General features: G+C 38.1%; 2 protein-coding genes across 4 annotated transcripts; both read left to right on the forward strand.

The window, feature by feature from the left end:
* Positions 1 to 9,208, forward strand: LOC114244368 (uncharacterized). Of its 2 annotated transcripts, XM_089731435.1 has the most exons (13): positions 1 to 257; positions 575 to 762; positions 1,073 to 1,207; positions 1,822 to 1,974; positions 2,359 to 2,528; positions 2,888 to 2,990; positions 3,705 to 3,816; positions 4,346 to 4,441; positions 6,011 to 6,163; positions 6,723 to 6,832; positions 7,117 to 7,302; positions 8,347 to 8,456; positions 9,110 to 9,208. In XM_089731435.1, exons 1-13 carry the CDS (start codon positions 17 to 19, stop codon positions 9,195 to 9,197), a joined length of 1,845 nt encoding a protein of 614 aa, XP_089587561.1. In that variant the 5' UTR covers positions 1 to 16; the 3' UTR covers positions 9,198 to 9,208. The 2 variants fall into 2 exon arrangements, with proteins under 2 accessions (XP_089587561.1, XP_089587560.1); XM_089731434.1 differs by lacking the exon at positions 9,110 to 9,208 and having other exon boundaries at positions 2 to 257; positions 8,347 to 8,580.
* A 781-nt stretch (positions 9,209 to 9,989) lies between these two features.
* On the forward strand, positions 9,990 to 12,310 carry Urm1 (Ubiquitin-related modifier 1). 2 transcript variants are annotated; one of them, XM_089731436.1, is made up of 3 exons: positions 9,990 to 10,690; positions 11,324 to 11,530; positions 12,138 to 12,310. In XM_089731436.1, the coding sequence occupies exons 2-3, from the start codon at positions 11,330 to 11,332 to the stop codon at positions 12,264 to 12,266; spliced, it is 330 nt and encodes a 109-aa protein (XP_089587562.1). In that variant the 5' UTR covers positions 9,990 to 10,690; positions 11,324 to 11,329; the 3' UTR covers positions 12,267 to 12,310. The 2 variants fall into 2 exon arrangements, with proteins under 2 accessions (XP_089587562.1, XP_089587563.1); XM_089731437.1 differs by having other exon boundaries at positions 9,996 to 10,690; positions 11,328 to 11,530.
* The last annotated feature ends 1,098 nt before the right edge of the window (positions 12,311 to 13,408 follow it).

The following is a 13,408-nucleotide window of genomic DNA, read 5'->3' on the forward strand; positions in this document are numbered from 1 at the left end:
CAATGTCTTTTGTCAAATGAAATTGACATGTTCGGAAACCACAGACAATATCAAAATAATTGAAAAAAAATCCGTTGGAGTATATAATTGCGTTTTTGCGTTATATTTATTTTCTATTTATTATATTTATTACATAAACTGTAAAATGGCCACTTTCGATTTAAATTCATTAAACACAGTGCTTGATGAGCCCGCACAGCCGGAAACCGGTGTCGATTTTTCTGGAAAATCTCTAAAATTGGATACCGCGAAAGATGGTAGGTCTATTAATTAGAGCGAAGGCCGTGTTATTCATAACACGGATAGCTACTCAAATAGTTAATATAAAATTATAGTTGTTTATTTGAAATTCACTAGACGCGCGTGTAAAAAAATCGTTTCCAACATAACCTAAAAAAGTGAAATAAAAATAAACAAAACAAATTTTGACGCGATCTCGTGTTTGTTCAATTTGCTTGGACATAAAGTATATTTTCCATATTAATCAGATTTGGACTTGAAATCATAGCCATAGTACCAAATTTGATACTGAATGAATGAATGTGTTACTTACATTAAGCTTAAATTGTTTCAGCACAACTAATTGTAGACGCGATCAATAAATGCCCGAACCTCCAATATCTTGCGTTGACCGGCAATACACTGGGTGTGACGGCCGCCCAGGCGATCTCCAAGGCCTTAGAATCACACCCTGAACTCAAGATAGCCAGATTCTCGGATATGTTTACTGGGAGAATGAAAACTGAGATCCCGCCAGCTTTGGTAAGGCTTTTTCCCAAAATCTAAAATGAAGAGGACTTTTTATTGTTTTTGTAGCCAGACGCTTATACAGCTTAGCTAATGATAAGGGCTATCTTTGATAATGAATATGAGTAATGTCACAAGCCGAGCAGCTGACTAGAAACAATTGACTTTATTAAATGTCAAGAAATTTAATTTCAAATTAAAGTTTTTGTAGTCTAAAGAACATTTGTATAGAGTGAATCCTGAAGATAGGTATTCATTTACCACATTTAGGCTGGTGACAGTATCTAGGGGGTATCACTTATTATTAGGACTATTTCATTTACAGAGTGCTTTAGGTGATGGCATGATAGCAGCTGGAGCTCGTTTAGCTGTGCTGGACCTGAGCGATAATGCATTCGGCCCAATAGGAGTTGAAGGTCTTGCTAAGCTGCTGCAAAGTGATGTCTGCTCTGACCTAGAGGTAATTTGTTTAATAGCTCTTGATAATGAATCTACAATCATATGGTACAGGACCGTGTGGGAGGTCACCAATGCCGGGGGCCGACCAAATTAAAACTACATTGGGAAGAAGAAGAATGAATCTACAATTAATGCCAGACATATAACCCATTGAGTTTCTTGCCGGATCTTAGTGGATTAAAATCCTGAGCTGCTGATAGAGTCAACAAAGCAATGCTCTTGTTAGAGCAAATGTTAGCAAAGTCTCTCATGCTGAGCTCCATTAGCTTGCCCGATCACAGTGAAACTTTAATACGCATTTAAGGCTTCTGGTGATTATGTAGGGACACAAAAAAATCAAATCTTTATCATTGGACTAGGTGGATGTACACATTCGGCTTGCCTGGCATTAAGTGGTTATTGGTTGTGTAGACTGACTGCTGCCGTACTCAATATATGTATATCTATCTAATATGATAAGAAAAGTGCATGTCTTTATCTACGTAAATCAATTTGTTGTCAAAAATCTTTATAATAAAATTCTCTTCTTGTTTCGTTCCCACTGCCATAATTTGTAGCACTGATCGGATGTATTTATTAAAATCACTTTATAAAGCTTACAAAATATGTTTACAGGAGCTTCGTCTGAACAACAACGGCCTTGGCATAACCGGTGGTAAGTTGTTGGCACGCGCACTCTCCAGTAGGAAGCGGAGACTACGGGTCTTCATAGCCGGGAGGAATCGGTTGGAAAACGACGGTGCCACCGCGCTGGCCAAAGTTTTTAAGGTATGTTCATTTCTATCAAGCTATCTCGACCCCAGGCTCCAAGTCTAAAGAATTTCCTTTACTGAATAAAGAATATGAATCTCAGAAAAGTAAGTCGGCTATAGAACGTTGATTTGAAAAAAATTGTAACCTATTAGTTTTCTTTTCAATGGGTCAGTACCACCAATCTTTCATCAGGAATTTGTGTGTTCCTATGATACCCATATAGCAGTATTCATACATAACAAAAAGCAACTGATTTCCTAAAGTGATTGTGATTTCTTAATATCAGTTAGGTTGTTTGATCATTTCCTTACAAAGGTGATAAAAATATACCTCATCAGATCTCCATAGGCATTCATTTGTTTATGCAATATAAATAAAATATTGTACACTTGCTCACAGGAAATGGGCTCCTTAGAAGAGGTAGCTATGCCACAGAACGGCATATACCATGTTGGTATAACGGCTCTATCGGAAGCATTCAAACACAACCCGGCACTGAACCATCTAAATTTGAACGACAATACTATTGGAGCAAAAGGTGCTGAAGCCATTGCCAGTGCCCTACCAAGGTAAAGTAAACACTGAGTGAACTATCAACTTCTATGTAATTATTATGTTATTATTTAATTAAGGGAATTATAAACTTAAGCCCCACGTGTTCGGTAACATGTCAATTACACAATAAGTCTGTCTAACCATTGACGTTCCAATACTATAAAAATGCAATTTTCTACAAACTGTTGAGTTGAATTTAGGTTTGGAATTGTCATGTTTATTAATGGTCCAGTTCAGATCATCAAGCTCTGTAAATAGACAGTCTGAATGTTATTTAAAACTTATATGTAAGATTGCCTTTTCTGTGCACCCAGAGTCACCGCTACAGACCATTTACTTATTCCATTACAGCATTAAAAGTTGTTTGTTACAGATTAAAGAATCTTAAAAGTATTAACTTTGGTGATTGCCTCCTGAAGAGCAGAGGAGCGAGAGCTTTGGCTAAAGCTTTCAAGGGAAACTCGTTGCTATTAGAGGTACATATGTATATATATTAAATTATATAACAATCATTTGTATTTCTCACACGTACCAGCTCTGCTATCACTGTATTTATCTTATTGCTTTTGTAAGCAGACGAGTATACAGCCCAACTGATGGTGACTGGTTACCGTCGCCCATGGACTTCAGCAATGCCAGGGGCAGAGCCAAGCCGCTGCCTATCGTTTAGGACCCTCTACAAACCTCCTTTGAAGAAGGACATGACAGAATGTTTTGGGAAACAGTGGAGGGGACTTCATTCCAAATTCAGATAGTGCATGGTAGATAACATCCCTGGAAACACTGTTGACATAAGTTGTCGTGGCCTAAATGATAACACGTCCGGTGCATTCGTATCGAGCGAAAAAAATTGGTACCCGCCTGCGGGATTCGAACCCTGGTTCAATATGAGTGCACCCGCCTTCTCTTATCCTGTAAGCCACGACGACTACAACTGTTCTTTGCCTTTTTTTATAAATAATTTGGCTTCAACGCCTTTGGCATTGATTTTGCCAATGTCAAAGTATTTACAAAAATGACAGGTGCTTAGAGAGGGAAAAAATTACTAAATCTAAATACAAATAAATTTGGTCGGTCTTTCCATACGCAAATCTGTGGTTTTAAGAACAACACAAACAAATATATGTTAAACTAACTACTTTAGAGATAAATATTATTAGCAGATAAAAATTTCTCTGCCTTTATTGTAGTCTCTGGACCTCAGCCACAACGAGATCGGACGAGAGGCGTGCATGGAGCTGGTGGATGCCATCACTGAGCTGCCCGACAGTCAGGAAAGACTCAGCCGGATAGTTTTGGCAGGTCAGTATTATTTTCACCTCCATACTAACCCATCTGGATGATTGGTATACGATCTGGCTGGTCATTTCTCAATTACTGTTACTGGTCCGTACTGTCCATACTGGATGGTTTCACCAACCTGCCTATTTCTGCCGTAAAGCAGTAATGCGTTTCGGTTTGAAGGGTGGGGCAACCGTTGTAACTATACTGAGACCTTAGAACTCATATCTCAAGGTGGGTGGCGCATTTACGTTGTAGATGTCTGTGGGCTCCAGTAACCACTTAACACCAGGTGGGCTGTGAGCTCGTCCATCCATATAAGCAATAAAAATAAAAAACTTGATGCTTCGTGCATGGTGGCTGGTCAGTGCTCAATTTTTATTTTATCATCTCAGTTTCATCGAAGCAATAAAAGTAATACAACAGATATCTATAGCATTCACAACTGTAAATTTGTCCACCATCTACTACCATAACGAAAGAGTCCTGACTTCTTTAACATACTACTTCATGAAAGTACGATCTGTTTAGAACATTTTTAATTTTACAGGGAACAGCTTGGGCAATGCGGCCAACAAGAAGAGCCTCAAAGATAAGCTCGGTGCTTCAGCAGAGCTCAGCGATGGGGAGGGCAGCGATGATGAATGTAAGTTGTTTTTGTTTGGGTGGACCAGGTCATGACTCATACCTCAGACTCTCAGACCTCATAAAATTTGTGACTCACAGCAACATAAATGATTGTTCTCACTCTGCGAAACATCGTGCCACATGGCGTCGCATCGCGAAATCATCGGTACCGCAGGATCCGACTGATGCATGACCACGACCACTCTATCAAGAGTGTACGACTAGGAAGAAGCAGAGGTCATGGCTCATCTATCACCGGAGCCTATTGACATCACTAAAGTAACTGTCATTACCCACCTCGACATTTCGGTGTGAATGTAGCCTTCAAATACAATGAGGTCGTGGCTACATTTGGATAGTTTGCTTCATAACAAACTGTGATGACAGATGTGGACCGAAACCGGAGTAATCTGAATCGCGCCAACGACATTTCCAAGTTCACTTTACATAATAATATACAGGTCGTCCCACAAACTGCATCTATAGGGACTCTGTCAGAAAAGTCGCTTCGACGAAACAAAATTTGTTCCCAAGTGTAATTACTTAGTACTAGAGGTCCCGCAGTAGTCGAAATTCGACTATAATTAATTGGAATTGTAAGTTTGTACACTATTATGATCGTATTTTATATTTCTATAATCACAAATTTCGTCAAAACTACACTATAAAAAATATTAACAAAGACACACAATATTTAATTTATTCTCAATTTGACAACACACGTCAAGAACAAAAGTTTGACAATAAATAGTATGCATGCCTGAGAATGAACAAACTATTCTACTGCCCCCCATACATCATATTTAACAATAAAAAAATTATTTGTTCAATTTAGGAACATAAATGATAGGTTTTAAGAAAAAATCACTATGAAATTGTTATCAATACACTGTAAGTAGTATTTCAAAACATATAATAAAAAACTGAAATTCATAGTCAAAATAATTTTAATATAAATTTTCTATATTCATTTAGTGCGCTTGCCCCCCTTATTTATCAAATTGCCTCCTTATGGGACGTGGGACCCGCATTGGGAAACACTGTCTTAAATTTATACTAATTTCAATGGTACCGTTCCAATAACATTGTATTTGTTCAAAACACTACATCTGATAAGTCGTATAGAACAGTGGTGGGCAAACATTTTTAATGGCCGGGCGACAAAGTTTAAGAAATTCTAGAGAAGGCCCAGAATTATAGAAAAAAATCGTACAGTAAACAGAATACTTTTTACTATTACGTCTTGTTAGGCGTGTGAGACGTAAGGCGTGTGATAGATACGTGAAAAGAATGTTTTTTTTTTTCAATATATAAACTATGTGACTGCCGAGATAATTATAATGATGGCAAGTTAATTATGAGATAATGAAAGCTCAAAACACCCCTGACGAATGGAGCTTTCATTAAAAATTCGAAGATTTTCAATTATTATAAACGTCAGATTTTATTTTAGGCGCCAAAATGCTGACTAGATTATTAGGATGGATGGACTCGGCGGGTCGGATTAAATACTTCCGCGGGCCGTACTGTGCCCATCACTGGTGTAGAACAATGCTGTAGTTCCACATTGGGTGTGTTTGTACCGCAGACGTGACCGAACCAGAGGGGGAAGACGACACGGACGAGAGTGAGGACGAGGACGAGGACTCCGAGGAGGCCGCGTCAGGAGACAGCTCCCCCGAAGATATCCGAGATATAGACACCGTTATAGACGTTAAAGAAATTAGTTTAGATGATTCTGGTATGTCGTTTTTTTATTGCATAGATTGCTGGACGAGCTCTTAGCCTACCCGGTGTTAAGTGGTCACTGGAGCCCATAGACATCTACAACGTTTAATGCGCCACCCACCTCTAGATATAAGTTCTAAGGTTCGGTATAGTTACAATAACAATCGGACCGTCTGTTTATTTAGTGAAAAAGAAAATTATGTCAAGCTTAATCACTTAATCGATTGCAAAGTTTCTAATTTGTTAACTATATTTTATCAATACGAAATAAAAGTAAAGGGTACTTTATTACTTTAATTACTTTAAATTGGGCTGTACCTATCTATACTGGAGATATTAGCTCATTTTAATTAAGAAGTCTGGTCCTAAATATATTGAGATACTCTGCTTAAAATTTGGAAAGTAGCGTGAAGTGAGACAGGTTAGAGAATGTGCAAGGTGCTTGCGAGCGGGGGGCGGGGGGTTGGGGGTCAGGGGACACTCACGCCATTAGGATGTCACGCGTCGAGAAAACAAATAATAAAACTACAATACGACCTTATGCTTCTAATGTGATTGCATATGTGTTCCAGGAAGAGAAGACATACAGTCCGACGTGGAGCGCTTCCTCAAGGATCCTTCCGTCAAGCACCTGAACTCACTGGGCGACAGGGCAGCCGAGCTCATCGACGCTCATCTGCAGGTCTGTAGCGCTCCGGACAGGAGGCGGATATCCACCAGCTCAGGAACGCTGCTAAGATTACCTCGTAGCCTCTTTGAGAAACCCCTATGCTGATGGTTACATTTGGAAACTCAATCAACAACTGATGATAGTTTCTGATAGTTAACTAACAATGTTCGATATCTATATACCAACCTGCAAGTTTCTGGTGTGAAGCAATCACCTGCTCCAATTAGTGGTGATGTCCGCGGACTCCGCGAGATCATTAGTCAACCAGAGACAAAATTGTCGATATATTGTTTCAGATGATCCGAGATCCGGATGCTATGACCGAGGCTTACGCTCAAGCGGTCCTGTGCGCCAGCGGGCTGTCGTCCCGGAGCGCGGCGGCCACCGCCCTCGCCAAGCAACTCTACCCGCTGTTCATAGCCAGGGCTAAGCGGCAAATGGCTCTGGCTAACTCGCTCTTACCGGGATTAGGACTTATCAAGGTACGCTTTTTTATTTATTGCTTAGATGTTTCTATAAGCTCACAGCCCAGCTGGTGTTAAGAGGTTACCGGAGCCCGTAGACATCTAAAACGTAAATGCCGCCACCCACCTTGAGATAGAAGTCCTAAGATCTCAGTATAGCTACAGCGGCTGTCCCACTCATCAAACCGAAACGCATGTCCCATACCATCCGAAACGCGTACTTGTCAATTTGTCAACTTACAGGTGTCACTTTCTGACTTCCTCTTACATATAGTACGACCCTCAAAATCAGTGTTTCCCAACCTTTTTTGTGCCTTACCCCGCTGTAACATTTAAAAAAAAGTTTTATGCCCTCCATACATAATTTTTAACATAAAAAAATTGATTTGTTCACTTTAGGAACATAAATAATAGGTTTTAGGAAGAAATCATTATGGAATTGTTATCAGAACACAGTAAGAGGAATATTTCAAAACATATAATTAAAAAACTTAAATTCAAATTCAAAATAATTTTAATACAGATTTTGTTTATTAATTTAGTGCAATTGCCTCCCTTAATTAATTGTGGGGCGTGGGACCCGCGTTGGGAAACACTGTCTTAAATGATTTCTAATTTCAATTTTTATTTTTTTATTGCTTAGATGTGTAGACGAGCTCACAGCCCACCTGGTGTTAAGTGGTTACTGGAGCCCATAGACATCTACAACATCCAGGCAATAAAATAAAAAAAACGTAAATGCGCCACCCACCTTGAGATATAAGTTCTTAGGTCTCAGTATAGTTACAACGGCTACCCCACCCTTCGAACCGAAACGCATTACTGCTTCACGGCAGAAATAGGCGGGGTGGTGGTACCTACCCTTGCGGACTAACAAGAGGTCCTACCACCAGTAATTACCATTGCAACAACATTGTATTTGCATAAAACACTGCATCTGACAAGTCATCTGGCAATGTAGAACAACGCTGTATTTCTACATTGCCCCCTTGTGGGACGTGGGCCCTACGTTGGGAAACACCGCACTACATAATAACAAAATGTATATACCTTCATTGGCAGTGGGAGAACAAGGACTATAAGATACGGTGGGACCTGCCCGGCTGCTACAGCATCCTGGCCAACGTTCTGGACGAGGCCTACTTCCCCGCCGGGCTCAGAGACACATTGAGGTACCAAACCACTACTCTATGCTGCTGTAGTGAATATGACTGCATTGAGACATTGAGATCTAAGTGTTCGTCGTTTGGATCATCGGACGATACGCATTTGCGGCAGTAATAGCCAGGTGCTGTACGTACTGCAAGTACGGCCATCTACAGGAACAACGAGAAATTAATAACGAGCCATCTAGTGGCCGAAACCCGAAAACAATGTACATAAGAGAGAGACGAACTAGCTCTCATTGTCCTCTCTCCGCGGTCGAGTGGTTCGCGAGACGCTCTGTCTATTCTCTCACTCTCGCTTGTTCTAAATTGTATCTTTTCTCTCTAGCCGTAACGAATCTGCCGCTAGTTAAATTTTACTCTCAGCGCGCCTAAAGAAGTTTCACTTCAAAAAGTCATTGCCTATTTGATGCCTGTCGCTCGATACGAATGCACCGGGCTTCTTATCCTTTAGGTCACTAATACAATGAAAGATGATTAAGCTTATGACGACATAGGTATTGTGAGAAGAGTTCGCCTGATGATAAATTGCCTGCTACTTGGATGTTTGATCTAAATCTCAATTGTAATATAAACCATACTAGACCTGAATTGGAACGGACTATTAAAATTGAAAATGTAATGTGACATAAATTTGGTTTGGTTTGTTTTTTTTGCAGATTTTTCATCACCAGTAAGCTACCCACTCTGCCCACAGAAATAGAATTGGCTATAAAAAAACATCCGACTTTGTATACAAATAAATAAGTTTTATTTTGCATGTGTTATTATTTCCTTGGAAAACAGTGACAGCAGTGTTGATACAAATTTTCGTAAGTTCATTGCCTACTCCTTTTTTAATACGCTCTTATTAGCTTTAGACGTATGTATGTTTGTAACGGAATCTTTGAACATTATTTTGACCTTCAAAACGTCGAATTAACTCGATATTTGGTATACTTAATAAGCACCGATGACAATTCAATATTTAAAAAAATATTGAACTAATTGAAATTCAACTAAAAAATGAAAAATAAATAATGGTTTAAAAAACTAACAAAATACCCTTTTAAAGAAAATCCAACTAAAAATAGAAAATAAATTTTAATAGATTTGAATTAAAAATAGTGTAAGAAAAAGTTATTTTATTGTAAAAAAGCGTGGGGTGCAAAGTAGTTATAAATATTTTATGAACAGATGTAAGATTACACGAAATAGAAGCTCAGTAAAATTTTAGTTATTTGCTGAGAGTTCAGTGGAGTTGTTGGAAGAACTCGAGAAGTCACGTAAGGCTGCTTCGTTTGCAACGCAAAATGCACTTTCATAGACGCTAAACGGTTAACAAGCTACCATTATAGCACGTACAGATCTGGAGGAGCACTACATTTAGCAAAATGAAAATAATTGACACAACCACATTCCACGTGTTCCCGCCAAAAACACTACCTAAAATAAATATATTATTATACAATTTCAAAGCTTCTTAAACAAATTTTAGTCGATTTTTTTGTTTTATCTCTATTCAAATGTTTTTCTTAATGATAACGATCGATCTACACTAGTACCATAGATAATACCAAAAGCAACGAATCCAAACCATATCAAAGTGATTTTTTGGCGCAAACGCGAGTGAATCGTTTTGTTTTAATAATTTAGTTTGTTCAGGCTTAATATGGTGGTAGTTGCTAACAGTTTGATATCTGTGAAAGTGTCCGTATATAGGAAAATAAAAAAGACCCTTGAAAGTAGCATCTCCGGTTTTTCCAAAAAGTTCACTTGTAGTCTTCGTACATAATCACCATTTTACCAACATTTTATTTCACCCCTTCGCATCTCATTTCTTTTAATTTCACCCCGATTGATAAAAATCTCAAATTAATCAATTTTATCGCAATGCGCTTCAATTTGTTTTATAGGATAACAGGATAGGATAGTAGAAGAAAATATAAGACTTGGCTTAAAGGTCTCGTTTCCAGGCCATAATTTAAAAAAAAAACCTAAAATTACTATCAAATTTCACATGGCCAGAAAATTTTGAATGATGAATTAAAAATATTTTCCAATTTAATTAATAATTCTGAGCAGTTTCTTAAAATAATGAGAACCGGAGAACTAATTCTCTTAAATGCAATTAAATTATTTTCTTGATCGATTGTTATAAAATCAAACAAATCACTCAAATAGACTCAAATTTTCTATTATTATTATTTGTAAACTGCCTATACCTATTTGTTTATTTTTATATTTGGTAGTATTATAAGGTTCGTACAGAATTTTGTTTATATTAATGAATTACACATGACCTATTCGTCAATTGAATTTAAGGTACCAATTGAATGATAGTTAAAAAAATTATAATGCAATAGACGTATTGGAGACAAGTGGAAAAAATGTAGAATTGGCAGAAAGCTGTGAATGGCTGTGATTTTGAATTCGCTTTTGCGAATAACGTTTTGCCGGAAGACAAGCTTTGCTCTACTCATAAGACTTAACAATGAAAACGTACATTCAATATTACACAGAACACCAAGAAAAAAACGCTTTGCATATTCGTATCCAGCGATAAGACCATATATCTGTCCAAGTTATCAGAAAAATATCTGAAAATAATTACACATAATTAAAACTACTGTTACAATTTAATATTAATTTAACATGTCTATGTTCAACAAACTACTGACGTTAAATATTGTTTCACAATTGACTCTTTTGTCCCTATATGATAGTATGGGATAGCCTTTGCATAATATTTAAACTTAGATACCTCATATTTGAAGGTAACAATTGCCAGCAAATTTCATAATGTGTTTGACATAGCAAAACTTGACTGCACTTTGTGAGTAGGGAACAAAACCATTTAAAAAATCAAAATCCACTTCGGACTATGATTTCAGATAGAAATGGCAGAGACTCTAACTGTAGAAGTGATGTTTGGGGGCGGAGCGGAATTGCTTTTCAATAAAGTAAAGAGGAAAGAAATTACACTGCCGCCGTTGAAGAAATTTTTACCGGATTCTCAAAATCAGAATTGGACGTTAAAAGAGCTGTTGATTTGGTTAAAGGACAACCTGCTGGTGGAAAGAGAAGAGTTGTTCTTGAAGGTTTGCTCTTATTTAACATTAGTGTCAACAGCCAAGGGTGCTTCAAAACTTAGTATTAAAACACAGCAGACATCTTGTAGTTAGCAAATTTTGTCTATTTTGTTAAGAGGAGTTCCACAAGCAGACCTCCAGGCCTCAACTTGTGACTTTGTTGAATATTAGTGAGAGTTTATACTACCTTCATGCAGTTATTTTATTTACCTAATTTAGGTGATAAATTATTTTTATAGGTCACTAACCATATGGCCAATCTCAGGTGGTTACAGCAGCCCATAGGCACCACAGTGTGAATTGTTTAACTGACCGCAGAGATTAGGTTGAAATCTCTGCTGTAAATTTATAACCGATGACTCACGCTATTTAGCAGAAATAGACAAGATGCAGGTAATGTAACTGTACTGAGACCTTAGGACTTATATCTCAAGGTGAGTGGTGCATTTACGTTGTAGATGTCTGTGGGCTCCAGTAACCACTTAACAACAGGTAGGCTGTGAGCTCGTCCATCCATCAAAGGAATAAAAAAAAAAGTTGTGCGAGCTCGCATATGCTTTGCTACCTGGACCATTCTATTTATTATTAGCTCATAGTTTTCTGTCACTCGTTACAGGATGATTCTGTCCGACCCGGTATACTGGTGTTGATTAATGAAGAAGACTGGGAGCTCCACGGACAGTTAAATTATGAACTCAAAGAAAATGATAAAATCATGTTCATATCGACGTTGCATGGCGGTTAAATTTGATAACATAATGAATTAATTAAAACTATTTTTACTGTTTATGATTGTGTTAATTATTTATAAATTATATATGGAAGCAGACCAGATAGAAGGTTGGCCCGCACACTCTGAACTGTATTGATAAAAAAAAAAAAAGTTTTTACAAACCGAATTGTGAATCCAACCATTCACGGATCCACTTTAACATACTCAATTTGTTTTTTTTTCTAATTAAAATCGATCCAACCAATTAGGAGTTCAGTCACATACAGAATAATGATATTATATAAATAATTTATTGATGTATTGAATACATGATTTTGTAAAATGACATTCAATGACCACCCAATAAATTGTTTTCGTACGTGATAAGATTAAGATAATTTGTTCAGTCATAGCCTCCAAAAGAGTGAGCTGGTATACTGGCAAACGATGACATAATTAAAGAAGTTTGAATGATAATTGTAATTTACAAAATAAACATTGGTGATTTTAATATGTTACGACATTGAATAAATATGAACCGATTAGATAGATTAGATATGTTGATCAGAGCTTATGACGTCATATGTGGGGTTGTAGAGTTTTATTGTATATTCTATGATTGGTTCGCTGACTTGGGCCGCAATTGGCGTCACATGTGACCGTCGCGCGTGGACATCAGCAAACCAAGAGTCTCGGTCAATCTGCTAGAACTTCGTTAGAGGAAGGACATGTCATAGCGCCCTGGGAATTTTGTGGAGAGGGAAATCTTCGCCCGCGGTCGAAGAAGCAGATGAGCACGCGGAGTCTTCAGAGCAGTCCTCGTGGAGCGTACAGTGCTAAATACAGAGAGAACCGAAGTCCCGCAAAATTATTATTTGCGTAATTACTGGTGGTAGGACCTCTTGTGAGTCAGCGCGGGTAGGTACCACCACCCTGCCTATTTCTACCGTGAAGCAGTAATGCGTTTCGGTTTGAAGGATGGGGCAGCCGTTGTAACTATACTTGAGACCTTAGAACTTATATCTCAAGGTGGGTGGCGCATTTACGTTGTGGATGTCTATGGGCTCCAGTAACCACTTGACACCAGGTGGGCTGTGAGCTCGTTCACCCATCTAAGTTATAAAAATAAAAAAAAGCAGATGAGTATGCGAAGTCTTCAGAGCAGTCCCCGTGGA

The sequence above is a fragment of the Bombyx mandarina genome, chromosome 11, assembly GCF_030267445.1.
Source record: "Bombyx mandarina strain Sakado chromosome 11, ASM3026744v2".
In the NCBI taxonomy this organism is placed as follows: Eukaryota; Metazoa; Arthropoda; class Insecta; order Lepidoptera; family Bombycidae; genus Bombyx; species Bombyx mandarina.

Excerpts from the sequence above, each read along its gene's own strand:
- Urm1 (XM_089731436.1), top strand. The coding sequence starts at position 11,330 with ATGGCAGAGACTCTAACTGTAGAAGTGATGTTTGGGGGCGGAGCGGAA. Across the intron at positions 11,531-12,137 it reads GAGAAGAGTTGTTCTTGAAG|GATGATTCTGTCCGACCCGG; the intron begins GTTTGCTCTTAT and ends CACTCGTTACAG.
- LOC114244368 (XM_089731434.1), top strand. The coding sequence starts at position 17 with ATGAAATTGACATGTTCGGAAACCACAGACAATATCAAAATAATTGAA. Across the intron at positions 258-574 it reads ATTGGATACCGCGAAAGATG|CACAACTAATTGTAGACGCG; the intron begins GTAGGTCTATTA and ends AAATTGTTTCAG. Across the intron at positions 1,208-1,821 it reads ATGTCTGCTCTGACCTAGAG|GAGCTTCGTCTGAACAACAA; the intron begins GTAATTTGTTTA and ends ATATGTTTACAG.